Source organism: Salvelinus fontinalis, chromosome 8 (assembly GCF_029448725.1).
Source record: "Salvelinus fontinalis isolate EN_2023a chromosome 8, ASM2944872v1, whole genome shotgun sequence".
NCBI classification, from domain to species: Eukaryota; Metazoa; Chordata; class Actinopteri; order Salmoniformes; family Salmonidae; genus Salvelinus; species Salvelinus fontinalis.
This window is the reverse complement of record NC_074672.1, coordinates 44319100-44345761: the sequence shown is the minus strand read 5'-3', so window position 1 is coordinate 44345761 and position 26662 is coordinate 44319100. Positions and strand designations below refer to the sequence as shown.

The following is a 26662-nucleotide window of genomic DNA, read 5'->3' as shown; positions in this document are numbered from 1 at the left end:
ATGGTGCCAGGTTTCTTCCGGAAGTGACGCTTGGCATTCAGGCCAAAGAGTTCAATCTTGGTTTCATCAGACCAGAGAATCTTGTTTCTCATGGTCTGAAAGTACTTTAGGTGCCTTTTGGAAAACTTCAAGCGGTCTGTCATGTGCCTTTTACTGAGGAGTGGTTTCCGTCTGACCACTCGACCATAAAGGCCTAATTGGTGGAGTGCTGCAGAGATGTTTGTCCTTCTGGAAGGTTCTCCCATCTCCACAGAGGAACTCTGGAGCTCTGTCACAGTGACCATCAGGTTCTTGGTCACCTCCCTGACCAAGGCCCTTCTCCCCGATTGCTCAGTTTGGCCAGGCGGCCAGCTCTAGGAAGAGTCTTGGTGGTTCCAAACTTCTTCCATTTAAGAAAGATGGATGCCACTGTGGTCTTCGGGACCTTCAATGCTGTAGACATTTTTTGGTACCCTTCCCCAGATCTGTGCCTCGACACAATCCTGTCTCGGAGTTCTACGGACAGTTCCTTCGACCTCATGGCTTGGTTTTTGCTCTGACATGCACTGTCAACTGTGGGACCTTATATAGACAGGTGTGTGGCTTTCCAAATGATGTCCAATCAAATTAATGTACCATAGGTGGACTCCAGTCAAGTTGTAGAAACATCTCAAGGATGATCAATGGAAACTCGTGCTACCTGTCCCAGACCTGCTGTTTTCAACTCTCTAGAGACAGCAGGAGCGGTAGAGATACTCTTAATGATCGGCTATGAAAAGCCAACTGACACTTACTCCTGAGGTGCTGACTTGCTGCACCCTCGACAACTACTGTGATTATTATTATTTGACCATGCTGGTCATTTATGAACATTTGAACATCTTGGCCATGTTCTGTTATAATCTCCACCCGACACAGCCAGAAGAGGACTGGCCATCCCTCATAGCCTGGTTCCTCTCTAGGTTTCTTCCTAGGTTCCTGCCTTTCTAGGGAGTTTTTCCTTGCCACAGTGCTTCTACACATGCATTGCTTGCTGTTTGGTGTTTTAGGCTGGGTTTCTGTACAGCACTTTGAGATATCAGCTGATGTAAGAAGGGCTATATAAATACATTTGATTTGATTTGAAATGGGATGCACCTGAGCTCAATTTCACATCTCATAGTGAAGGGTCTGAATACCAAAGGTTTTCTAAAAGCCTGTTTTTGCTTTTTCATTACTTTTATTACATTACTTTCATTTCATTATTGTGTGTAGATTGATGAGGAAATTGTTGTTGTTTTTTAAATACATTTTAGAGGAAGGCTGTATAGTAACAAAATGTGGAAAAAGTAAAGGGGTCTGAATAAAGCACTCTATACCCCTCCATATATCCCCCTCCATATATCCCCCTCCATATAAACCCCTCCATATATCCCCCTCCATATATCCCCCTCCATATATACCCCTCCATATATACCCCTCCATATATCCCCCTCCATATATCCCCCTCCATATATCCCCCTCCATATACCCCCCTCCATATATCCCCCTCAATATATCCCCCTCCATATATCCCCCTCCATATAAACCCCTCCATATATCCCCCTCCATATAAACCCCTCCATATATCCCCCTCCATATAAACCCCTCCATATATACCCTCCATATATACCCCTTCATATATACCCTCCATATATACCCCTCCATATATACCCTCCATATACAGTGGGGGAAAAAAGTATTTAGTCAGCCACCAATTGTGCAAGTTCTCCCACTTAAAAAGATGAGAGAGGCCTGTAATTTTCATCATAGGTACACTTCAACTATGACAGACAAAATGAGGGGGGAAAAATCCAGAAAATCACATTGTAGGATTTTTTATGCATTTATTTGCAAATTATGGTGGAAAATAAGTATTTGGTCAATAACAAAAGTTTATCTCAATACTTTGTTATATACCCTTTGTTGGCAATGACAGAGGTCAAACGTTTTCTGTAAGTCTTCACAAGGTTTTCACACACTGTTGCTGGTAATTTGGCCCATTCCTCCATGCAGATCTCCTCTAGAGCAGTGATGTTTTGGGGCTGTTGCTGGGCAACACGGACTTTCAACTCCCTCCAAAGATTTTCTATGGGGTTGAGATCTGGAGACTGGCTAGGCCACTCCAGGACCTTGAAATGCTTCTTACGAAGCCACTCCTTCGTTGCCCGGGCGGTGTGTTTGGGATCATTGTCATGCTGAAAGACCCAGCCACGTTTCATCTTCAATGCCCTTGCTGATGGAAGGAGGTTTTCACTCAAAATCTCACGATACATGGCCCCATTCATTCTTTCCTTTACACGGATCAGTCGTCCTGGTCCCTTTGCAGAAAAACAGCCCCAAAGCATGATGTTTCCACCCCCATGCTTCACAGTAGGTATGGTGTTCTTTGGATGCAACTCAGCATTCTTTGTCCTCCAAACACAACGAGTTGGGTTTTTACCAAAAAGTTATATTTTGGTTTCATCTGACCATATGACAGTCTCCCAATCTTCTTCTGGATCATCCAAATGCTCTCTAGCAAACTTCAGACGGGCCTGGACATGTACTGGCTTAAGCAGGGGGACACGTCTGGCACTGCAGGATTTGAGTCCCTGGCGGCGTAGTGTGTTACTGATGGTAGGCTTTGTTACTTTGGTCCCAGCTCTCTGCAGGTCATTCACTAGGTCCCCCCGCGTGGTTCTGGGATTTTTGCTCACCGTTCTTGTGATCATTTTGACCCCACGGGGTGAGATCTTGCGTGGAGCCCCAGACCGAGGGAGATTATCAGTGGTCTTGTATGTCTTCCATTTCCTAATAATTGCTCCCACAGTTGATTTCTTCAAACCAAGCTGCTTACCTATTGCAGATTCAGTCTTCCCAGCCTGGTGCAGGTCTACAATTGTGTTTCTGGTGTCCTTTGACAGCTCTTTGGTCTTGGCCATAGTGGAGTTTGGAGTGTGACTGTTTGAGGTTGTGGACAGGTGTCTTTTATACTGATAACAAGTTCAAACAGGTGCCATTAGTACAGGTAACGAGTGGAGGACAGAGCAGCCTCTTAAAGAAGAAGTTACAGGTCTGTGAGAGCCAGAAATCTTGCTTGTTTGTAGGTGACCAAATACTTATTTTCCACCATAATTTGCAAATAAATTCATTAAAAATCCTACAATGTGATTTTCTGGATTTTTTCCCCCTCATTTTGTCTGTCATAGTTGAAGTGTACTTATGATGAAAATTACAGGCCTCTCTCATCTTTTTAAGTGGGAGAACTTGCACAATTGGTGGCTGACTAAATACTTTTTTGCCCCACTGTATACCCTCCATATACAATGAGGGAAAAAAGTATTTGATCCCCTGCTGATTTTGTACGTTTGCCCACTGACAAAGAAATTATCAGTCTATAATTTTAATGGTAGGTTTATTTGAACAGTGAGAGACAGAATATCAACAAAGAAATCCAGAAAAACGCATGTCAAAAATGTTATGAATTGATTTGCATTTTAATGAGGGAAATAAGTATTTGACCCCTCTGCAAAACATGACTTAGTACTTGGTTGGAAAACCCTTGTTGGCAATCACAGAGGTCAGACGTTTCTTGTAGGTGGCCACCAGCTTTGCACACATCTCAGGAGGGATTTTGTCCCACTCCTCTTTGCAGATCTTCTTCAAGTCATTAAGGTTTCGAGGCTGACGTTTGGCAACTCGAACCTTCAGCTCCCTCCACATATTTTCTATGGGATTAAGGTCTGGAGACTGGCTAGGCCACTCCTGGACCTTAATGTGCTTCTTCTTGAGCCACTCCTTTGTTGCCTTGGCCGTGTGTTTTGGGTCATTGTCATGCTGGAATACCCATCCACGACCCATTTTCAATACCCTGGCTGAGGGAAGGAGGTTTTCACCCAAGATTTGACGGTACATGGCCCCGTCCATCGTCCCTTTGATGCGGTGCAGTTGTCCTGTCCCCTTAGCAGAAAACACCCCCAAAGCATAATGTTTCCACCTCCATGTTTGACGGTGGGGATGGTTTCTTGGGGTCATAGGCAGCATTCCTCCTCCTCCAAACACGGCGAGTTGAGTTGATGCCAAAGAGCTCCATTTTGGTCTCATCTGACCACAACACGTTCACCCAGTTGTCCTCTGAATCATTCAGATGTTCATTGGCAAACTTCAGACGGGCATGTATATGTGCTTTCTTGAGCAGGGGGACCTTGCGGGCGCTGCAGGATTTCAGTCCTTCACGGCGTAGTGTGTTACCAATTGTTTTCTTGGTGACTATGGTCCCAGCTGCCTTAAGATCATTGACAAGATCCTCCTGTGTAGTTCTGGGCTGATTCCTTACCGTTCTCATGATCATTGCAACTCCACGAGGTGAGATCTTGCATGGAGCCCCAGGCTGAGGGAGATTGACAGTTCTTTTTTGTGTTTCTTCCATTTGCGAATAATCGCAGAAACTGTTGTCACCTTCTCACCAAGCTGCTTGGCGATGGTCTTGTAGCCCATTCCAGCCTTGTGTAGGTCTACAATCTTGTCCCTGACATCCTTGGAGAGCTCTTTGGTCTTGGCCATGGTGGAGAGTTTGGAATCTGATTGATTGATTGCTTCTGTGGACAGGTGTCTTTTATACAGGTAACAAACTGAGATTAGGAGCACTCCCTTTAAGAGTGTGCTCCTAATCTCAGCTCGTTACCTGTATGAAAGACACCTGGGAGCCAGAAATCTTTCTGATTGAGAGGGGGTCAAATACTTATGTCCCTCATTAAAATGCAAATCAATTCATAACATTTTTGACATGCGTTTTTCTGGATGATTTTGTTGTTATTCTGTCTCTCACTGTTCAAATAAACCTACAATTAAAATTATAGACTGATCATTTCTTTGTCAGTGGGCAAACGTACAAAATCAGCAGGGGATCAAATACTTTTTTCCTTCACTGTATACCCCTCCATATATACCCCTCCATATATACCCCTCCATATATACCCCTCCATATATTCCCCTCCATATAAAGTCTCTCCATATACCCCTCCATATATTCCCCTCCATATATAGCCTCTCCATATACCCCTCCATATATTCCCCTCTCCATATACCCCTCCATATATTCCCCTCCATATACCCCTCCATATATTCCCCTCCATATATAGCCTACATATATACCCCTGCATATATACCCCTCCATATATAGCCCCTCCATATATAGCCCCTCCATATATAGCCCCTCCATATATAGCCCCTCCATATATAGCCCCTCCATATATAGCCCCTCCATATATAGCCCCTCCATATATACCCCTCCATATATAGCCCCTCCATATATAGCCCCTCCATATATAGCCCCTCCATATATAGCCCCTCCATATATAGCCCCTCCATATATAGCCCCTCCATATATAGCCCCTCCATATATAGCCCCTCCATATATAGCCCCTCCATATATAGCCCCTCCATATATAGCCCCTCCATATATACCCCTCCATATATAGCCCCTCCATATATAGCCCTCCATATATAGCCCCTCCATATATACCCCTCCATATATAGCCCCTCCATATATAGCCCCTCCATATATAGCCCCTCCATATATAGCCCCTCCATATATAGCCCCTCCATATATAGCCCCTCCATATATACCCCTCCATATATAGCCCCTCCATATATAGCCCCTCCATATATAGCCCCTCCATATATACCCCTCCATATATAGCCCCTCCATATATAGCCCCTCCATATATAGCCCCTCCATATATAGCCCCTCCATATATAGCCCCTCCATATATAGCCCCTCCATATATACGCCTCAAAAGAGGCATAATAAGTAACGTCAAACTGTGTCGAATTCCAGGAAATGCATGTTAAAATGTCCCCCCCCAAAATTGTGCCTCCCATTATCTACACTGGGGCAGAGCGACAGATTTTTACCTTGTCAGATTGGGGATTTGATTCAGCAACCCACTGCGCTGTGGATGTCGACTATGGCAGCCCACCGCACCTCTCTCTTTCAGAGGGGTTGGGTTAAATGCGGAAGACACATTTCAGTTGTACAACTGACTAGGTCTTTCCCTTTACTAGGGAAGGTGTTATTACTACCCTATATTCAACAAGGTATATTCAAATTCAACTGTTTCATCATCAAGGGTACAAGTATGAGTATTCTGAGAGATGATTGTCTTTGGTCACCATCCTTGCTTGTTTACACTGTGGAAATGTAGTGAAAAAGAGAGATTCTGTGGGTTGATAAAGCCCTGGGACATGGCTGTAGACCCTACAACCTACTTGCCCGGTATGGTGTCCTTATGCCTACAGCCTACTTGCCCGGTATGGTGTCCTTATGTCTACAGCCTACTTGCCCGGTATGGTGTCCTTATGCCTACAGCCTACTTGCCCGGTATGGTGTCCTTATGCCTACAGCCTACTTGCCCGGTATGGTGTCCTTATGCCTTCAGCCTACTTGCCCTGTATGGTGTCCTAATGCCTACAGCTTACTTGCCCTGTATGGTGACCTAATGTCTACAGCTTACTTGCCCTGTATGGTGACCTAATGCCTACAGCCTACTTGCCCTGTATGGTGACCTAATGCCCACAGCCTACTTGCCCGGTATGGTGTCCTAATGTCTACAGCCTACTTGCCCTGTATGGTGTCCTAATGCCCACAGCCTACTTGCCCTGTATGGTGTCCTAATGCCCACAGCCTACTTGCCCTGTATGGTGACCTAATGCCCACAGCCTACTTGCCCTGTATGGTGTCCTAATGTCTACAGCTTACTTGCCCTGTATGGTGTCCTAATGCCCACAGCCTACTTGCCCTGTATGGTGTCCTAATGCCCACAGCCTACTTGCCCTGTATGGTGTCCTAATGCCCACAGCCTACTTGCCCTGTATGGTGTCCTAATGCCCACAGCCTACTTGCCCTGTATGGTGACCTAATGCCCACAGCCTACTTGCCCTGTATGGTGTCCTAATGTCTACAGCTTACTTGCCCTGTATGGTGTCCTAATGCCCACAGCCTACTTGCCCTGTATGGTGTCCTAATGCCCACAGCCTACTTGCCCTGTATGGTGTCCTAATGTCTACAGCCTACTTGCCCTGTATGGTGTCCTAATGTCTACAGCCTACTTGCCCTGTATGGTGACCTAATGTCTACAGCCTTGTCTCAGGGGAAGGTTGATCGACTGCCTGAGACTCACCTGCCACAGAGATGATGAAGGAAGCATCCATGGCGTCGATGCCCAGGTTCCTGGCCCGGGCAGACAAGTGGAAGTAGGGGATGAAGTAAGCCAGCTGGCTGAACACCACGGACCAAGTGTAGATGCAGAAGAAAGGGTTCTTCAACAGGGAGAAGTCTAGAACTCTGTTATTTTTCACGGCCGGTGGGATGTGATCATCCACAGTGGTAGTGCCATTAGGTGAGGAACACCCAAACACAGCGGAACCATTTAGGCTAATGGTACCGTTCTGTTCCATGATGCTGGGGCTGTCTATGGTGGCCGTGGGGGGGGATGCCTCCTGAACGTGCCTGTTCACGTTGTTTTGTACCAGCTTGGTCAGTTCAGGGTTTGGTGGAGGTGGGGGGCTGTGGTTGTTCTGACCCAACCTAGGTGTAGAGTCCTTCTCTGAGGTCTCAGTGTCCCAGTGCAGGGGTTGTGGAGTTGAAGGAGAAGAGTCTGATTTGGCGTTGCCATTGGTTAACGTTGTGGATCCGTTAAAGCAGCATCCATTCTGAGGGCGGTCCTTCTCCTTCTCTGGACCTATCAGAGGGCTTTTTTGGATGGATGAAGATGAGGTTGAGGAAGGGGGTGGTGCAGGCTTCACGTGGATGGGTCTTAGCAGCATCCCAGAGGCCACCAGGTTTAACATCAGGCCTCCTAGGATTAGCAGAGCTCCTGTGGGAGGAGCATCGGTGTGTTACGGGGTCATTCTAGAATAGCATTATGATATTCCCATAATAATTCAATCATTTCCACATCCCAACAACAGATAGATAGATGTATATGTGTGTGTGTGTGTGTGTTGTGTGTGTGTGGTGTGTGTGTGTGTGTGTGTGTGTGTGTGTGCGTGTGTGTGTGTGTGGTGTGTGTGTGTGTGTGTGCGTGTGTGTGTGTCAGTACCTTGCCAGGCGTACTGATCCAGCAGCAGCTGAGTGAAAGGGGCGAGGGCGAAGGTAAAGCCCATCCCAGACCGCCCGATGGAGTATGCCGTCGCTAACCTCTTACGGAAATATGTTGCCGTGACAACAGAGGTGGCTTGGTACAGGAGTGCAAAACCAAGGCCTGAGAGGGGTCACATGACATACAGTATATAGACAGCAGTGTGTTGACACCCCTTCACATTAGTGGATTCGGGCTATTGCAGCCACACTTGTTGCTAGCAGGAGTATAAAACCGAGCACACAGCCATGCAATCTCCATAGACAAACATTGGCAGTAGAATGGCCGGTACTGAAGAGCTCAGTGACTTTGGCACCGTCATAGTTTCCAACAACTCCGTTTGTCAAAGTTCTGCCCTGCTAGAGCTGCCCCCCAGTCAACTGTAAGTGCTGTTATTGTGAAGTGGAAACGTTGAGGAGCAACAACGGCTCAGCCGCAAAGTGGTAGGCCACACAAGCTCACAGAACTGGACTGCCAAGTGCTGTAGCTGTCCTCAGTTGCAACTCACACTACAGAGTTCCAAACTGCCTCTGGAAGCAATGCAGCACAAGAACTGTTCGTCGCCAGCTTCCTGAAATGGGTTTCCATGGCCGAGCAGCCGCGCACAAACCTAAGATCACCATGCCAAGCGTCGGCTGAATTTGTGTAAAGCTCAACGCCATCGGACTCTGGAGCAGTGGAAACGCATTCTCTGGAGTGATAATTCATGCATCAAATCAAATCAAATTTTATTGGTCACATACACATGGTTAGCAGATGTTAGTGCAAGTGTAGCGAAATGCTTGTGCTTCTAGTTCCGACCATGCAGTAATATCTAACAAGTAATCTAACAATTTCACAACAACTACCTTTTACACACAAGCGTAAAGGAATGAATAAGAATATGTACATATAAATATAAGGATGAGCGATGGCCGAACGGCATAGGCAAGATGCAGTAGATGGTATAGAGTACAGTATATAGATATGAGATGAGTAATGTAGGGTATGTAAACATTATATAAAGTGACATTGTTTAAAGTGACTAGTGATACATGTATTACATAAAGATGGCAAGATGCAGTAGATGGTATAGAGTACAGTATATACATATGAGATGAGTAATGTAGGGTATGTAAACATTATATAAAGTGGCATTGTTTAAAGTGACTAGTGATACATGTATTACATTCCATTCAGTATGTTGGCAGCAGCCACTCAACTTCACCATTTGGCAGTCCGACGGACAAATCTGGGTTTGGTGGATGCCAGGAGAACACTACCTGCCCCAATGCATAGTCCCAACTGTAAAGTTTGGTGGAGGAGGAATAATGGTCTAGGGCTGTTATTCATGGTTTGGGCCACTTAGTTCCAGTGCAGGGAAAGCTTAACGCTACAGCATACAATTACATTCTAGATGATTCTGTGCTTCCATCTTTGTAGCAACAGTTTTGGAAAGGCTCTTTCCTGTTTCAGCATTACAATGCCACTGTGCTCAAAGTGAGGTCCATATAGAAATGGTTTGTCGAGATCGGTGTGGAAGAACTTGACTGGTCTGCACAGAGCCTTGACCTCAACCTCATCGAACACCTTTGGGATGAATTGGAACACCGACTGCGAGCCAGGCCTAATCGCCCAACATCAGTGCCCGACCTCACTAATGCTCTTGTGGCTGAATGAAAGCAAGTCCCCGCAGCAATGTTCCGCAATCTTGTGGAAAGCCTTCCCAGAAGAGTGCAGGCTGTTATAGCAGCAAAGGAGGGACCAACTCCATATTAATGCTCATGATTTTGGAATGAGATGTTCCACAAGCACATGTCCACATACTTTTGGTCATGCAGTGTATTTATGATCAAATATATTATGATCATCACAGATTCAGACACATATTCCGATTTTTTTTCATTAAAAACATGTGATTTGTCACCAAATACCAGAAAAATGCAAGACAGGAAAAAAAACACATTTCAAGTATATCAGATACCTAAAGACAAGTACTTTCAAGTATTTTACACATATATTGGACTCTGGCCTACTCTGCCCCTGACCTCTTTTAACCTCTTTTCACCTCTTATAACTTACCCACAATCAGCCCCATGCTGATATAGAGGAATACCACGCTGGTGGCAAAGACACTCATGAGGAAGCCAACACTGACGAGCACAGCCCCAGCTATAGAGGTCACTCTGTTACCCAGCTTCGCACACGATACAGCGGCCAGGGGACCTAACACAGGAACAAACAGAAAAACATGAAAATGTATCCCATAATTCATCCATCCATCCATCCAATTACGAACCTCTTAGTAGGACAGACAGACGTCAGATGTTGTCAGTGATGCAACACAAGAGCCAGACCCCCAGACCCCCAGACCCCCAGACCCCGACCCAGAGGGACGAGTGATGTGGTCAGACTTTGGTTTTATGTGAACTCTGACCTCACACACACATGCACACTGCACCCTGCACACATCTGAATTAATCACGCACACACACAGATACAGTACAGTGGAGGCTGCTGAGGGGAGGACGGCTCATAATAACAGCTGGAACGGAGTAAATGGAATGGAATCAAACACCTGGACACCATGTGCTTGGATGTATTTGATACCGTTCCAATTATTCCTCTCCAGCCGTTATCACGATCCCGTCCTCCCTAATTAAGCTGCCACCAACCTCCTGTGATACAGTAGTAGTCTGAGTGTTTTCATGTCATGTGAACTCTGACCTCCAGAGAGCCGCAGGCTAGACATGATGGAGCCGATCCAGCTGATACTCTCTGCCGACCCTCCGAACTCATCCTGGAATGTCACGAAGAAGATCCCAAAGGTCTTCAGGGTCCCCATCACCAACATATTCACCTGGAGTCAGAGACAGACAGAGGGACGCAGGTAGGCAGACGTACACACACACACACACACACACACACATGATCTGCCACACTACAAAACGCAGGGTTGGGGTCAGGGTTCGGGTCAATTCCCTTTCTATTGAAGTCAATTCAGGAAGTACACTGAAATTCCAAATTAGAATTCGGTTTACTTTTACGAAATGACTGGAATCTAAATTAAATTGACCCTAACTCTGCGTAATTGTATAACATATGAACAATTATATATATTTTTTTTAAATCTAGAAACATGTCCAATAGACAAACATTTGGTGAACCTCCAAACACTCAAAGATGAGAAAAGAAGAAGCCGTACCAGGAAGCAGTGAAGTACGACCATCCAGCCCCAGCCACCATCCGGGGAATCCTCATAATGAATCTCCTTCTCTTTCTTCTCCTCTTTCTTCATACAGGCGTTCAGGGCATTGTTCCTGTTGAACAGGCTGAGCTTCGCAGCCTTGGGCTCGCTGCAAACATACCACGATAATGCAACACTTTTCAAAGTAAACAATAGCTATGGAACACTTTCAGAGTAAAATGTTACAATGTAATGCTTACAACAACAACAAAAACATAATGGAACACTTTCAAAGGACTGTAAACCACCACATCTATGGGCTTAGTTACTTAGCCACAGCGCATTCTGATAATAATCCTAATCCTGAGCCATACAGTAAATCTCAGCTAAACGCTTGATGAGAACATAAGAAAAATGTTCGGTATAGAATTATATAATCTACTGTATACTATACTGGTATATAGTGTACATGAAAAGCTGTGGTCAGAAAAGTACTTTTTTTATTTATTTTATGAAATAAGTCATACTCCAAATGTACTGTATGAAATCAATACAAAAACCTCTAAAAGTACTGGCTCATTTGACCTAATTTGACCTCTACTGACAAAGTTTTAGTTGTACATGTAACAGTCCTGACCTGTTTTATGTTGTTTTTTATGTGTTTTTGGTCAGGGCATGTGTTTTGGGTGGGCAGTCTATGTTATCTGTTTCTATGTTGGTTTTGGGTTACCTGGTATGGCTCTTGATTAGAGGCAGGTGGTTTGCGTTTTCCTCTAATTAAGAGTCATATTTAGGTAGGGCGTTCTCACTGTTTGTTTGTGGGTGATTGTCTCCTGTGATGTCTTCGTCGTTGTCGATGTATTTTCGCATACGGGACTGTTTGGCTGTTCGTGTGTTTTGATGTAACGTTCCTGTCCGTGAGTTTACGTTTAGTATTGTGAGTTTATGTTCAGGTTTCGTTCTACGTCGTTTTGTTGTTTTTGTAGTTTTGAAAGTGTTTTGTTTCGTGTTGCCGTCGTATATATAATAAAGATGGCTTATTTCCCTGAAGCTGCGTATTGGTCTGAAGATCCTTCTCTCCTCACCTCGTCCGAGGATGAGGAGAGCGACAGCCTTAACAGAATCACCCACCACGCTAAGACCAAGCGGTATGGGAATGCTCTACGGAGCAACAAGGACTCCTGGACTTGGGAGGAGATCCTGGACGGTAGAGGACCTTGGGCTCAACCAGGGGAATATCGCCGTCCTAAGGAGGAGTTGGAAGCAGCGAAGGCTGAGAGGCGCTGGTATGAGGAGGCAGCGCGACGACGCGGTTGGGAGCCCGTGAGTCAGACCAAAAAATTTCTTGGGGGGGGGGGCACACGAGGAGTGTGGCAAAGCCGGGTAGGATACCCGAGCCAACTCCCCGTGCTTACCGTGGAGGTAGAAGGCGTAGTACTGGTAAGACACCGTGTTATGCGGTAAAGCGCACGGTGTCCCCAGTACGCGTGCTTAGCCCAGTGCGGGCTATTCCACCTTGCCGCACTGGGAGGGCTAGGTTGGGCATCGAGCCGGATGTCATGAAGCCGGCCCAACGTATCTGGCCTCCAGTACGTCTCCTCGGGCCGGCGTACATGGCACCAGCCTTACAGGTGGTGTCCCCGGTTCGCCTGCATAGGCCAGTGCGGGCTATTCCACCTCGCCGCACTGGCAGGGCTACGGGGATCATTCAACCTGGTAGGGTTGGGGAGGCTCGGTGCTCAAGAGCACGTGTCCTCCTTCACGGTCCGGTAGACCCGGTGCCACCTCCATGTACCAGTCCTCCGGTGGCAGCCCCCCGTACCAGGCTGTCTCTCCGGGTTCTCTCTCCTGCTGTTTCCTCCTCTCCAGCGCAGCCAGTGCCTAGACCACGCACCAGGCTGTCTCTCCTACTCCTCCCTACAGAGCCATCCGTCTCCCCAGCGCCATCTGAGCCATCCGTCTCCCCAGCGCCATCTGAGCCATCCGTCTCCCCAGCGCCATCTGAGCCATCCGTCTCCCCAGCGCCATCTGAGCCATCCGTCTCCCCAGCGCCGTCTGAGCCATCCGTCTGCCATGAGCCTGCAAAGCCGCCTGTCTGTCATGAGCCTGCAAAGTCGCCCGTCTGCCATGAGCCTACAGAGCCGTCCGCCAGACAGGAGCCACTAGAGCCGCCCGCCAGACAGGAGCCGCTAGAGCCGCCCGCCAGACAGGATCTGCCAGAGCCGCCAACCAGACAGGATCTGCCAGAGCCGCCAACCAGACAGGATCTGCCAGAGCCGCCAACCAGACAGGATCTGCCAGAGCCGCCAACCAGACAGGATCTGCCAGAGCCGCCAGCGAGCCATGACCAGCCAGAGCCGCCAGCGAGCCATGACCAGCCAGAGCCGTCCTGCCATGACCAGCCAGAGCCGTCCTGCCAGGACCTGCCAGAGCCGTCCAGCCAGGACCTGCCAGAGCCGTCCAGCCAGGACCTGCCAGAGCCGTCCAGCCAGGACCTGCCAGAGCCGTCCAGCCAGGACCTGCCAGAGCCGTCCTGCTATGACCTGCTAGAGCCGTCCAGACAGGACCTGCCAGAGCCGTCCAGCCAGGACCTGCCAGAGCCGTCCAGCCAGGACCTGCCAGAGCCGTCCAGCCAGGACCTGCCAGAGCCGTCCAAACAGGACCTGCCAGAGTCCCTCAGCCAGGACCTGCCAGTCCTTCAGCCGGGATCTGCCCCTTGTCCCGGTGCTGCCCTTTGTCCCGGTGCTGCCCTTTGTCCCGGTGCTGCCCTTTGTCCCGGTGCTGCCCCTTGTTCCGGGGCTGCCCCTAGTTCCGGTGCTGCCCCTTGTCCCGGGGCTGCCCCTTGTCCCGGGGCTGCCCCTTGTCCCGGTGCTGCCCCTTGTCCCGGTGCTGCCCCTTATTCCGGTGCTGGTCCTTATCCTGGTGCTGCCCCTTGTTCCGGTGCTGCCTCTTGTCCCGGTGCTACCCCTTGTCCCGGTGCTGCCCCTTGTCCCGGTGCTGGCCGTTTATTTAGGGGAAGGTAGTTTTAGGGTGGGCATTGGAAGGGGTAGACAGAAGAGGGGAGTGACTATGGTGGTGTGGGGACAGCGTCCAGAGCCGGAGCCACCACCGTGGTCAACTGCCCACCCAGACCCTCCCCTGGACTTTGTGCTGGTGCGCCCGGCGTTCGCACCTTGAGGGGGGGGTTCTGTAACAGTCCTGACCTGTTTTATGTTGTTTTTTATGTGTTTTTGGTCAGGGCATGTGTTTTGGGTGGGCAGTCTATGTTATCTGTTTCTATGTTGGTTTTGGGTTACCTGGTATGGCTCTTGATTAGAGGCAGGTGGTTTGCGTTTTCCTCTAATTAAGAGTCATATTTAGGTAGGGCGTTCTCACTGTTTGTTTGTGGGTGATTGTCTCCTGTGATGTCTTCGTCGTTGTCGATGTATTTTCACATACGGGACTGTTTGGCTGTTCGTGTGTTTTGATGTAACGTTCCTGTCCGTGAGTTTACGTTTAGTATTGTGAGTTTATGTTCAGGTTTCGTTCTACGTCGTTTTGTTGTTTTTGTAGTTTTGAAAGTGTTTTGTTTTGTTTCGTGTTGCCGTCGTATATATAATAAAGATGGCTTATTTCCCTGAAGCTGCGTAATGGTCTGAAGATCCTTCTCTCCTCACCTCGTCCGAGGATGAGGAGAGCGACAGCCTTAACAGTACAGTAGCTACCGTAGAGACACTGCAATGTCTTCATACGTTAAAGAATAGTTTTAAAGTAATCAACCGTGGCTACTTATTCTTTATTTATTTTACTCCGGTTGGTAATTGGTTCAGTGATGGATAAGGACAGGTTACTAACTCCTATTGGTTAGTGCAGACAGAGTCCCTGGGCAGATTATTTCAGGGTTGTTAACATTAAGGCCTGTGACGATACCAGTACCATATTATTTTTTTTCCATGGCAAAAATAAAAACACAAAGCAGACCAAACTCTTTGGTCTTTTAAAAATCTTCTGTATGTAACACACTGTGTTCTATAACCTGGGAAATAAAGACATGTGACTCTGGATGACATCATAATGAGGTTTGTTTACATTAGGGATGTTCTCTTTAAGAAGTTAAGTTCACTTCATGTTTTATTTCTTTGCTAAGATACTGACGAGTATCGCGATACCGGTATCGTCCCGGCCCTAGTTAACAGGTTAACAGGTCACTGCACCTTAGTGTTTTAGGTGTGTTTACAACACGTGTCTGAAGTACAGTAGATCTCCTTGGTCCGACTGTCTGTGGGTGAATTTGAAGATTTCACCCTAGCACCAATAGAAAGGTCTAAATTAAAATGTGTAAACTCCTCCCACCCAGGGCACCCGGCGATGAAAGACGAACTCGGCCTGTATGTCGCAGCGCGCGTTAATATTTCAACACGCTCCATCTCTAGAGTCCCTAGAGTAAAAGCGCTGTCAGCAACACCATACTTGTCCCAGGATAATGTACATTTCCTATAGTCACTGGCCACGTGCAACGCTGCTGACAGCTCTTTACTCGAGGGACTCTATATGTAACGGATGTGAAATGGCTAGCTAGTTAGCGGGTACGCGCTAGTAACGTTTCAATCAGTTACGTCACTTGCTCTGAAACCTAGATGTAGTGTTGCCCCTTGCTCTGCAAGGGCCGTGGCCTTTGTGGAGCGATGGGTAACGATGCTTCGTGGGCGAAAGTTGTTGATGTGTGCAGAGGGTCCCTGGTTCGCGCCCGAGGTCGGGGCGAGGGGACGTACTAAAGTTATACTGTTACATATAGATAGAGAGTTGAGGATACTGAGAGGTTGGGAGTTCTTCTTAGAAACTGTCAATTATCATCCATCTAGCTACACATGATTTTGTGTGTGTGTGTGTGTGTGTGTGTAAGACCCCAGCTTTGCTAACATGAATCCGTAGCCTTGTGTCGTGAGGTTCTCCCTGGAATTAGAAGTGGTTGAGGAGATTGACTTGTTCATGACTCTTTAAATCTGTCTAAGCCAGCTGTGTGGTGATAATGCCTAGCAGCCAACTGTGGGGTGATAATGACTAGCAGCCAACTGTGGGGTGATAATGACTAGCAGCCAACTGTGGGGTGATAATGACTAGCAGCCAGCTGTGGGGTGATAATGACTAGCAGCCAGCTGGGTTGATAATGACTAGCAGCCAACTGTGGGGTGATAATGACTAGCAGCCAGCTGGGGGCGATAATGACTAGCAGCCAGCTGGGGTGATAATGACTAGCAGCCAGCTGTGGGGCGATAATGACTAGCAGCCAGCTGTGGGGTGATAATGACTAGCAGCCAGCTGTGGGGTGATAATGACTAGCAGCCAGCTGTGGGGTGATAATGACTAGCAGCCAGCTGTGGGGTGATAATGACTAGCAGCCAGCTGTGGGGTGATAATGACTAGCAGCCAGCTGGGGAGATAATGACTAGCAGCCAGCTGTGGGGTGATAATGACTAGCAGCCAGCTGGGTTGATAATGACTAGCAGCCAGCTGTGGGGTGATAATGACTAGCAGCCAGCTGTGGGGTGATAATGACTAGCAGCCAGCTGTGGGGTGATAATGACTAGCAGCCAGCTGTGGGGTGATAATGACTAGCAGCCAGCTGGGGTGATAATGACTAGCAGCCATCTGTGGGGTGATAATGACTAGCAGCCATCTGTGGGGTGATAATGACTAGCAGCCATCTGTGGGGTGATAATGACTAGCAGCCAGCTGTGGGGCGATAATGACTTGCAGCCAGCTGTGGGGCGATAATAACTTGCAGCCAGCTGTGGGGCAATAATGACTAGCAGACAGCTGTGGGGTGATAATGACTAGCAGACAGCTGTGGGGTGATAATGACTTGCAGCCATCTGTGGGGTGATAATGACTAGCAGACAGCTGTGGGGTGATAATGACTTGCAGACAGCTGTGGGGTGATAATGACTAGCAGCCAGCTGGGTTGATAATGACTAGCAGCCAGCTGGGGGTGATAATGACTAGCAGCCAGCTTGTTCACGTTTTTTTTTCGTTATTAAACATGATGAACACTAACCACGCTGCGCTTTGGTCCGATCCCTGCTACACCTCCTCTTTAGACGAAGAGGAAATCTGCCGTTACAGTATCCTCTCATACAACAACCAACACGTTGCAACATATTCCCACACCTCCATTGATTCCTGACACAATCCTGGACTAAAGGCAGGAGGTCAAAGTCTCCGGGCTACAGAGGGTCATTCAAATCAGCACACAGATAGGTGATGAATACTGTCTGATCCCTGACCACACTTCCTTTTGGTGTCTGTTGACCTCGGTTGGTACTTTGCATCATGCGACCCTTATATAATTCAAGGCACTTTGATGAATAGACCATTTAAACACATTTTATGGAAAGGCCAGGTTAAAAACGACCTGACGCATTATAGTAGTTAGGCCTAGGGTAAAGATATCCTATGGAGGGCTTGGTTTTTAATCACATGAAAGGGAAAAATATAAATCTTTTTTTGTATGTTGTGCTATTCGTCAGATTGCCTTGAATTGAAAATATACTGCACATCCTAAAACATACACACACATCCATACTTGCAAACTTCATTTGGCTTGGTCAAGTATCCACCCTACTTGCATACTTCATTTGGCTTGGTCAAGTGTCCATCCCTACTTGCATGCTTCATTTGGCTTGGTCAAGTGTCCATCCCTACTTGCATGCTTCATTTGGCTTGGTCAAGTGTCCATCCCTACTTGCATACTTCATTTGGCTTGGTCAAGTGTCCATCCCTACTTGCATGCTTCATTTGGCTTGGTCAAGTGTCCATCCCTACTTGCATGCTTCATTTGGCTTGGTCAAGTGTCCATCCCTACTTGCATGCTTCATTTGGCTTGGTCAAGTGTCCATCCCTACTTGCATGCTTCATTTGGCTTGGTCAAGTGTCCATCCCTACTTGCATGCTTCATCTGGCTTGGTCAAGTGTCCATCCCTACTTGCATGCTTCATTTGGCTTGGTCAAGTGTCCATCCCTATTTGCATGCTTCATTTGGCTTGGTCAAGTGTCCATCCCTACTTGCATACTTCATTTGGCTTGGTCAAGTGTCCATCCCTACTTGCATGCTTCATTTGGCTTGGTCAAGTGTCCATCCCTACTTGCATACTTCCCTTGGCTTGTTCAAGTATCCATCCCCATCAAATAGAACCTCTCAAAATTGGTTACCAAAGATGCGCTTCTCCAAAAAAACACATTTTACTATTACTTACAGTACATTTGGAAAGTATTCAGACCCCTTGACTTTTTCCACATTTTGTTACCTTACAGCCTTATTCTAAAATTGACTAAATATTTTTTCCCCTCATCAATCTACACACAATACCTCATAATAACAAAGCAAAAACAGGTTGAGATATTTTTTTAAACGTTTATTAAACATAAAAAACAGATACCTTATTTACATAAGTATTCAGACCCTTTGCTATGAGACTCGAAATTGAGCTCAGGTGCATCCTATTTCCGTTGATCATCCTTGAGATGTTTCTACAACTTGATTGGAGTCCATCTGTGGTAAATCAAATTGATTGGACATGATTTGGAAAGGCACACACCTGTCTATATTAGGTCCCACAGTTGACAGTGCATGTCAGCAAAAAACTAAGCCATGATGTCGAAGGAATTGTCCGTAGAGCTTCGAGACAGGATTGTGTCGAGGCACAGGTCTGGGGAAGGGGGCGACAAGTGGCCTGGCGGGTAGGAGTGTTGGGCCAGTAACCAAAAGGTTGCTGGATCAAATCCCAGAGCTGACAAGGTAAAAATCTGTCCCTTGAGCAAGGCAGCTAACCCACTGGTCGCTGTGGATGTTGATTAAGGCAGCCCTCCACACCTCTCTGATTCAGCGGGGTTGGGTTAAATGCAGAAGACACATTTCAGTTGGATGCATTCAGTTGTACAACTGACTAGGTATCCCCCTTTCCCTTCTTAAATGAAAGAAGTTTGGAACTACCAAGAGTCTTCCTAGAGCTGGTCGCCTGGCTAAACTGAGCAATCGGGGGAGAAGGGCCTTGGTCAGGGAGGTGACCAAGAACCCGATGGTCACTCTGACGGAGTGCTGCAGAGATGGTTGTCCTTCTGGAAGGTTCTCCCATCTCCACAACCGTCTCTGCAACACTGTGTGTGCCTTTACTGAGTAAAGGGTACTTCTGTAAATGTCATATTTCCTTATTTTTACAAATGTGCAAAAATTTAAAATAACCAGTTTTTTTTCTCTGTCATTAGGGGGGTTGTGATGTCATTATGAGGTATTGTGATGTCATTATGGAGTACTGTGTGTATATTGATAAGGGAAAAAACGATATAATACATTTTAGAATAAGGCTGCAACGTAACAAAATGTGGACAAAGTCAAGGGGTTTGAATACTTTCCGAATGCAATGTATACAAAATACTAGACTCCTGTATCGTTGCCTATTTTTTCCCCCATTAATATGGCATTATAGGAGGACTGAATAGTTTTAAGGAGCGTGTCTTTGGTAATCGGACGAGGAGCTCTCGTTGAAAATGGGGATGGATAACCTGCTTGAACAAGCAAAATGAAGTATGCAGGTGAATTGTGAATCGTGAAAAAGCATGATGAAAGGCAAAAGAAACTCAAAGCACTTTCAAACCTTTCAAATTTCAAAGCACTTTCAGAAGACCATTTAAAACCCCTTTATTCATAGGCTACTTGGCTATTTTTTATGTTTTTGAAATACAACATCCACTTCCACGGGCCCTGTGTGTCACTGCTGGATAGGCTGCACTTCCTCTCTGTGTTACCTCTGTGTTACCGTTAAAACCGGCTTTTTGTGAGTCTTGAAATTGTCACTTTTGCGATTGTTTTTAAGGACAAACCTCAAATATTACCGCCCCTCCCATCTCAATACAAGCGAGCTGATGTTAGACAGGTAGATTGACGAAACTGTCCAGGGTGTGCCAGTTTTTACATGACGGAACTGCAAACTAATGTGCGTTTGACACTAGCGCCTGAGCACCAGCTGAAAATAGAACCCTTTAGTGAGAGAGAGAGAAGAGAGAGAGAGAAACAGCGAAAAAAAGAGAGAGAGCAAACAGGTCGATCAGGCTGATCAGAACATGACGCTGGTTAGTTCGTGTGTGTGTGTGTGTGTGTGTGTGTGTGTTGTGTGTGTGTTGTGTGTGTGTGTGTGTGAGGAATGAGAGAAGAGTCATGTTCAGCTTCGTTAGGTCAAAATGCTGAAGGTATGTGAAGCATGTTCATTGAGTGACGTAGTGACACTAAGTACTGGGGTGATGAGAAAACACTGCAGAGAATATTCCCATAAACACATCAGACTTGACAGATTCACACTAGTTAACCATCAGTCATTTCTTTAAAAAAAAAAAGTAGATAGCCAACGGCACAAAATGTACTTTTCAGTTGATTGGACATTTTCCCACGTTTGTAGAAGTAATATTGTATCAAACCAAATCAAATGTTATTGGTCACATACACATGGTTAGCAGATGTTAATGCGAGTGTAACAAAATAGTTGTGCTTCTAGTTCCGACAATGCAGTAATATCTAACAAGTAATCGAACAAATTCACAACAACTACCTTTTACACACAAGTGTCGGGTGCTGTAGGTGTCCTGGAGGGAAGGTAGTTTGGTGATGCGTTGGGCAGACCGCACTACCCTCTGGAGAGCCTTGCGGTTGAGGGCGGTGCAGTTGCCGTACCATGCGGTGATACAGCCCGACAAGATGCTCTCGATTGTGCAGCTGTAAAAGTTTGTGAAGTGAAGAGCCAAATTTCTTCAGCATCCTGAGGTTGAAGAGGCGCTGTTGCACCTTCTTCACAACGCTGTCTGTGTGGGTGGACCATTTCAGTTTGTCCGTGATGTGTACGCCGAGGAACTTAACTTTCCACCTTCTCCACTACTGTCCCGTCAATGTGGATGGGGGGGTGCTCCCTCTGCTGTTTTTTGAAGTCCACGATCATCTCCTTTGTTTTGTTGACGTTGAGTGAGAGGTTATTTTCCTGACACCACACTCCGAGGGCCCTCACCTCCTCCCTGTAGGCCGTCTCGTCGTTGTTGGTAATCAAGCCTACCACTGTAGTGTCGTCTGCAAACTTGATGATTGAGTTGGAAGCGTGCATGGCAGACATGGGTGAACAGGAAGTACAGGAGAGGGCTGAGAACGCACCCTTGTGGGGCCCCAGTGTTGAGGATCAGCGGGGTGGAGATTTTGTTTCCTACCTTCGCCACTTTGGGGCGGCCCGTCCGAAAGGTCAGGTGAACAAAAGGACTTGAGTTCCTGTATGTTGTTGTGATTACACCATGAATCGTTAAACATAAGGCATACACCCCCGCCCTTCTTCTTACCAGAAAGATGTTTGTTTCTGTCGGCGCGATGCATGAAGAAACCGGGTGGCTGTACTGACTCTAACATATCCCGAGTGAGCCATGTTTCCATGAAACAGAGAATGTTACAATCTCTGATGTCTCTCTGGAAGGCAACTCGTGCCCTAATTTCGTCCACCTTGTTATCTAGAGATTGGACAATGGCGAGTAATATGCTCGGAAGCGGTGGATGCTGCACTCGCCTTCTGAGTCTGACCAGTAGGCCGCTCCGTCTGCCTCTCCTGCGGCGACCGTGTTGTTTTGGGTCGGCCTCTGGGAAAAGATCCCATGTCCAGGGTGGAGGTCCAAACAAAGGATCTGCTTCAGGAAAGTCGTATTCCTGGTCGTAATGTTGGTAAGTTGACATAGCTTTTATATCCAATAGTTCTTCCCGGCTATATGTAATAACACTTGAGATTTTCTGGGGTAACAATGTAAGAAATAATACCAAAAAAAAAAACGAATAACTGCATAGTTTCCTAAGGACCTGATTTATGCTGTTTTATACATATTATTATTGGTAATTAGATGAATTAAAAGCAGCCATAGGGTCTCTTCAGTCATTAGTGGTTACAGGTACAGATACAGGCGGAGGTGTCATTTACCTGTTGTGTTCTTTAGGTAGCATGGTGAAAGCAGCAGCAGCAGAGAGAATTCAAAAGAAGATCTGTTGTCTACTGTAGCATCATCCTCTGGTGTGTCTGGATAGGGAGATACATCTACAGCTGTACCTTGCACCTGTAACAACATACACACAAGTTAGAAATAACTTGAAAATCACCCTAGAAAATGTTTAACCTCAAGGTCTTTTATGGTTTGATAAAAGCTAAATTAAATGAAATTCATGGCAACAGTGTGACTTGTCTTGAGAGAAAATCTTTCCCTGACTGAAGTTGAAGTTAGAAATGCGTTGTACACAGATGACCACTCCTCAAAACATGAGCCTGAAGACACAGTATTTAAATGAGATCCATTTGATTGAGTTCTCACAATGACCACCTTTGCAGAATCATGCAACTTTCTTCATGCCTTTCCAGATTCCCTTCAGGGTGATCAAATAGATCTAACAGATCACCAAGGAGGAGACAGGGATCAGGACGAACTAGCCTTGAGATAATGAACGGGGGCAAGAACCCCGTTTTTTAAAAACACTCGGCTGGATGTCAACGATGACCACTAGCACAATGACCATCTTTCTTTGAGAAACTCTGAAAAAGCAGAGACATCTCTGGACAAACAGACAGAGAGACAGACATAAGGTAGGTGAGGGGGACAGACAGATCTCAAGCAATAGTCTGACCGTAGCACTCTTTCACCAGCCAAAAAGGTTGAACAATTATGATCATCTATAGATGTGTTTGGTTATATTATTAAAATCAAATTGGAGAGTCAGTTGGAAGTCAGTTGAAGCTGTCCTACAAAAACTGTCATGTCATTACAGTGCATCTTAATATTACTCTACATTTTGCTTTACGAGCGCGAGCAGGTTCAAACTAGATCATGCCGGATTGGATTTCCTTCCTGCAAGCCAGGGCTGAAGTAAGCTAAATGTCACCTCTGGCATGACATGTATTGAACCACCACAGACCTGGTGCTCAGTCTGTCGGGTTCTCCCAGGGAGGAGTTGTCTGTTGGGTTATACCAGGGAGGAGCTGTCTGTCGGGTTCTCCCAGGGAGGAGGGAGGAGCTGTCTGTTGGGTTATACCAGGGAGGAGCTGTCTGTCGGGTTCTCCCAGGGAGGAGGGAGGAGCTGTCTGTTGGGTTATACCAGGGAGGAGCTGTCTGTTGGGTTATACCAGGGAGAAGCTGTCTGTCGGGTTCTCCCAGGGAGGAGCTGTCTGTTGGGTTATACCAGGGAGGAGTTGTCTGTTGGGTTATACCAGGGAGGAGCTGTCTGTCGGGTTCTCCCAGGGAGGAGTTGTCTGTTGGGTTATACCAGGGAGGAGCTGTCTGTCGGGTTCTCCCAGGGAGGAGGGAGGAGCTGTCTGTTGGGTTATACCAGGGAGGAGCTGTCTGTCGGGTTCTCCCAGGGAGGAGCTGTCTGTTGGGTTATACCAGGGAGGAGTTGTCTGTTGGGTTATACCAGGGAGGAGCTGTCTGTTGGGTTATACCAGGGAGGAGCTGTCTGTCGGGTTCTCCCAGGGAGGAGCTGTCTGTTGGGTTATACCAGGGAGGAGCTGTCTGTTGGGTTATACCAGGGAGGAGGTGTCTGTCGGGTTATACCAGGGAGGAGCTGTCTGTTGGGTTCTCCCAGGGAGGAGCTGTCTGTTGGGTTATACCAGGGAGGAGCTGTCTGTTGGGTTATACCAGGGAGGAGCTGTCTGTTGGGTTATACCAGGGAGGAGGTGTCTGTCGGGTTATACCAGGGAGGAGGTGTCTGTCGGGTTATACCAAGGAGGAGGGAGGAGCTGTCTGTTGGGTTATACCAGGGAGGAGGTGTCTGTCGGGTTATACCAGGGAGGAGTTGTCTGTTGGGTTATACCAGAGAGGAGGGAGGAGCTGTCTGTCAGGGTATACCAGGGAGGAGGGAGGAGCTGTCTGTTGGGTTATACCAAGGAGGAGAGAGGAGCTGTCTGTCAGGGTATACCAGGGAGGAGCTCAGAAGCAGGAGGATGAGCTATTGTAGGGGTGGGGCTGTAGGGTGTGTGTCAGGGGTTTCCAGCCCTTATCATTATCTCTGAGTTTCTATGCAGTGCTAAGGGCCCTGATGTGGAGGCTGCTAGTATCTCTGTCTCTGAGCAGTGCTTAGGGCCCTGAGTTTGAGACTGCTTGTATCTCTGTCTCTGAGCAGTGCTAAGGGCTTTGAGGTTGAGGCTGCTAGTATCTCTGTCTCTCAGCAGTGCTAGGGCCCCTGGGGTGGAGGCGTGCTAGTATCTCTGTCTCTGAGCAGTGCTAGGGCCCCTGGGGTGGAGGCGTGCAAGTATCTCTGTCTCTGAGTATCGCTAAGGGCTTTGAGGTTCAGGGCTGCTAGTATCTCTGTCTCTGAGCAGTGCTAGGGCCCCTGGGGTGGAGGCGTGCTAGTTATTGACACATACTATAGTATGCCACATAGCTAGCTGTGTGCTATGTCTGGACAGCTACCATATCCATCTTCTGTGTGAAGAGCTAGCATGTCTAGATAGCTAAGTTAGCATATTCATTTCCTATATTAAGACCAAGGGGCTCTGGTCTCATCTGTCTATCTATATAAGAACCCTATGATGGAAACCTTCAGGTCAGCCAAGACGTTATTTAGAAGCTTTCTCGCAGGGCAGGAACTGGATGAATCGCGGTTGTATCCACGTTGTTGTTTCAACTAAAATGACATGTTTTTTCCTGAAAAATGAATTGGATTTACCAAAGAGTCATCAAAGTAAACTCATTTCAAGAATTGTTAAAAAAAAAAAAAAATTGCCTTCACTTTGAATTCACGTAGACGTCGAATTGACGTTGGCTATGCCTAGTGGGTTCAGTTACTGCAGGGAGGACGCATTGGTGTGTTGCGTCAACAACGGCTTAACAGGCAATTAATTACAATAAACTAGGCATGTCGATTGGTTTGTCCTGGAGTAGATCAGGTTGAAACAGGATATTGGTTATCAGGCGGCCATAAAAGTTCAATTAAAAGAAACAAAAACCTGTTGAACTCATTGTTCCGTTGGAAAATGAAAGATTCTCTCATTTCAGAGTAATTTGTTCTCATCTCAAGGTTTCTCCAATATTTGAGCGCAAACAACTAAAATTAAGATATTTGATCATTGTATGTTTTGAATACAATAGCTTGAGATAATGTATCAGTTTCCTTTTTAAGGATTTAAAAATCTCTGTGACCACAGATCTATAGCCACAACTACTGTAGCTTAACCTCCCCATATGACTCCATATTACAGTAATACAACACAATACTAATAGCGAACTCTCACATTCTTGAATCCGCTCTTTTGGTGTTAATGAGAAAAGCAAACTACATTAGTCATGAGGAATGGTGAGATTAAGTTGCTAAGAAGCTGCTTGGTGATTAGGTGAAAAAGATTTTGGCTTAGTTTATTATCCCTGAAAAGGAGAATGGAACGACCACATACCACATTGTGAACTCATACGCCGCAGAATTGTGAACTCATACGCCAAAGTATTTAAGTATTATTTGAAATCTTTCAAATACATTGAGTGTTTGCATGTCCTCACCTGGAGTGCCAGGTGGTCAGGGTTTTATATTGCTTCCACTTTTGGGGGCAGGTAGCCTAGTGGTTAGAGCGTTGGACTAGTAACCGCAAGGTTGCAAGATCAAATCCTGGAGCTAACAAGGTTAAAAAAAATCTGTCATTCTGCCCTGCCCCCAGTTGGTATTTAAAAAAGGATGTCATTGAAAACAAGAATTTGTTCTTAACTGACTTGCCTGGTAAAATATAATATTTAAATAAACTTGAACTGGGAGAGTTTAAAAAAAATACTATTTAAACCGAGGTCTGGACCATACACCACCGCAGTATTGTAAATATAAACTCATAGAGAGGTCTCTTACCATATACAAATCTGTTGGACCAGTTGCTCTCTTTTAGATCAGAGTTTCCTTGTTGCATTGTGGCCCCTCACTCACCCTATCTACAGTCCCAACTCTGTTTGGGGAAAAAATAGATAAATCACTACCCACTAGCTGTCTGAATTCAGTTAGAGAAACACACAGGTCATAAACGTATGTTTGAATTCAGTTACAGTAACCTTATAACAACTAGGTGACCAGGTCAAGAACACAGAAATTAACTGAACATTAAATGGGCAATCTGGGATTGGCACATCACTTTTGGGACTTTTCAATTAATGACTTAAAATAAATGAATGACATTTAGCCAGATCCCAGATTGCTTCATTAAGTTATTATGTAAGACCATATGAACATATATTTTCCCCCACAAGTATTTCACACAAGATGGATAATCACGACTAATTGTCACCGCTAATTAATGTAATAAAGGACTTCTGGGTTAATAGATTCGATCAAACTACATCGGTGCAGTGCCCGGGCACTCCAAAT

The 26662-nt window shown here is 46.4% G+C and overlaps 1 protein-coding gene across 1 annotated transcript in view; it reads right to left on the bottom strand.

The window, feature by feature from the left end:
* Nucleotides 1–22384, bottom strand: part of LOC129861303 (monocarboxylate transporter 5-like) — a 66663-nt gene extending 44279 nt beyond the window's left edge. Inside the window, exons 1-6 of the mRNA XM_055932606.1 lie at nt 22257–22384; nt 11305–11455; nt 10827–10959; nt 10182–10325; nt 8082–8243; nt 7161–7856 (exon numbers count right to left, since the gene is read on the bottom strand). Coding sequence (XP_055788581.1) covers nt 7161–7856; nt 8082–8243; nt 10182–10325; nt 10827–10959; nt 11305–11455; nt 22257–22279 — 1309 coding nt within the window. The 5' untranslated portion in view covers nt 22280–22384. The remainder of the gene's footprint in view (nt 1–7160; nt 7857–8081; nt 8244–10181; nt 10326–10826; nt 10960–11304; nt 11456–22256) is intronic.
* Nucleotides 22385–26662: the final 4278 nt, after the last annotated feature.